The following is a 1,142-nucleotide window of genomic DNA, read 5'->3' as shown; positions in this document are numbered from 1 at the left end:
TCTGCTCAAGCCATCTGCCATGTGACACCCTGCATCACTGAATAGCGTCACCACCACCAAGGCCCTCACCAGATGTGTTCCCTGGACTTTGAACTTCCCAACCCCCAAAACTGTAAGCAATAAATATAGTTTCTTTACAAATTACTCAGTTTCAGGTATTTCTGTTATAAACAGCAGAGATGGACTAATATAGCCACTAAGCAATGATATGAGTATATCAACCAATATTGTAGTAAAAAGTTGTGTTTGTGTGAATGGAAAATCATTTCCAATTTCAATTATTTGAGGTATTGTGGGGGAATGGAAAAAGCAAAGATTCTAGTGTCAATCCCAGCTCTGCCTCTTACTGTGTGACCTTGGGTAACATCCTCTGTGCCACTAGTATCATAGTCTATAAAGAAAATCCCAAGGGTCATTGTTGCTGTGGTCATTAAAGGAGGAAACTGCTTAGGCTGTGACTGGAGAAGAAAAGTAAGTATTCAGGTTGCTGCCCTTCCCTTCTGCTGCTCTGACCAGGGACCCAACCTTGAAACTAAGCTGGTCGGACGTTGATTCAGTGAACTATGGAGCTTCAGGAGATTCCAGACATGCTAATGAAGACCAGTGAGCATATGGCCCCTGCAGCAAGGCTAAGGTTACCTGTACAGCATCAAAGCTGCAATCACCACCAAAATCAGCAGAATACTGAGGAGTCCACCAATGGCATAGCTGATGTGAAGTCCTTCCCCTAGGAAGAACAGAAAGACACTAGGCAGAAACCACTGAAAGCCTTCTAGCTGGTGCTCGCATGAGGGATGGAAAGATGAAGTCCTCCTTTTGTAGGTGTTGGATTTGACATCATCTGAGAATGGCTAGGGGCTTCCTACTCAGAAGAGGCCATGGGAGGAAGGATGAGGAGGCTGAGTAGAAACCTATCACTCTGCTGGCATCTCCAATCCCAATTCCACCACTTACTAGCTAAGTGACTTAAGGCAAGATGCTTAACTTACAAGCCTACATTTTCTCTTTAGTTAAATGTAAGTAATAAATTGCTCATAAGGCTGGCAGAGAGTGTCTACATGTACACATAATGCACACACATGTATATGGCATATATAGCCTGACATATGGAAAGCACATCCTAAGTGGTGGCCACTATGATT

General features: G+C 43.6%; 1 protein-coding gene across 1 annotated transcript in view; it reads right to left on the bottom strand.

Annotated features, from left to right (window-relative positions):
* Positions 1–1,142, bottom strand: part of LOC103581708 (low-density lipoprotein receptor-related protein 4-like) — a gene marked incomplete at its 5' end in the record, with an annotated part of 29,942 nt that overhangs the window by 7,078 nt on the left and 21,722 nt on the right. The window contains one exon of the mRNA XM_008563477.1: positions 640–727. Coding sequence (XP_008561699.1) covers positions 640–727 — 88 coding nt within the window. The remainder of the gene's footprint in view (positions 1–639; positions 728–1,142) is intronic.

Source organism: Galeopterus variegatus, unplaced genomic scaffold, assembly GCF_000696425.1.
Source record: "Galeopterus variegatus unplaced genomic scaffold, G_variegatus-3.0.2 Scaffold13728, whole genome shotgun sequence".
NCBI lineage: Eukaryota > Metazoa > Chordata > Mammalia > Dermoptera > Cynocephalidae > Galeopterus > Galeopterus variegatus.
Note: the sequence above shows the minus strand (reverse complement) of the source record. Positions and strands in the feature narration are given on the sequence as shown.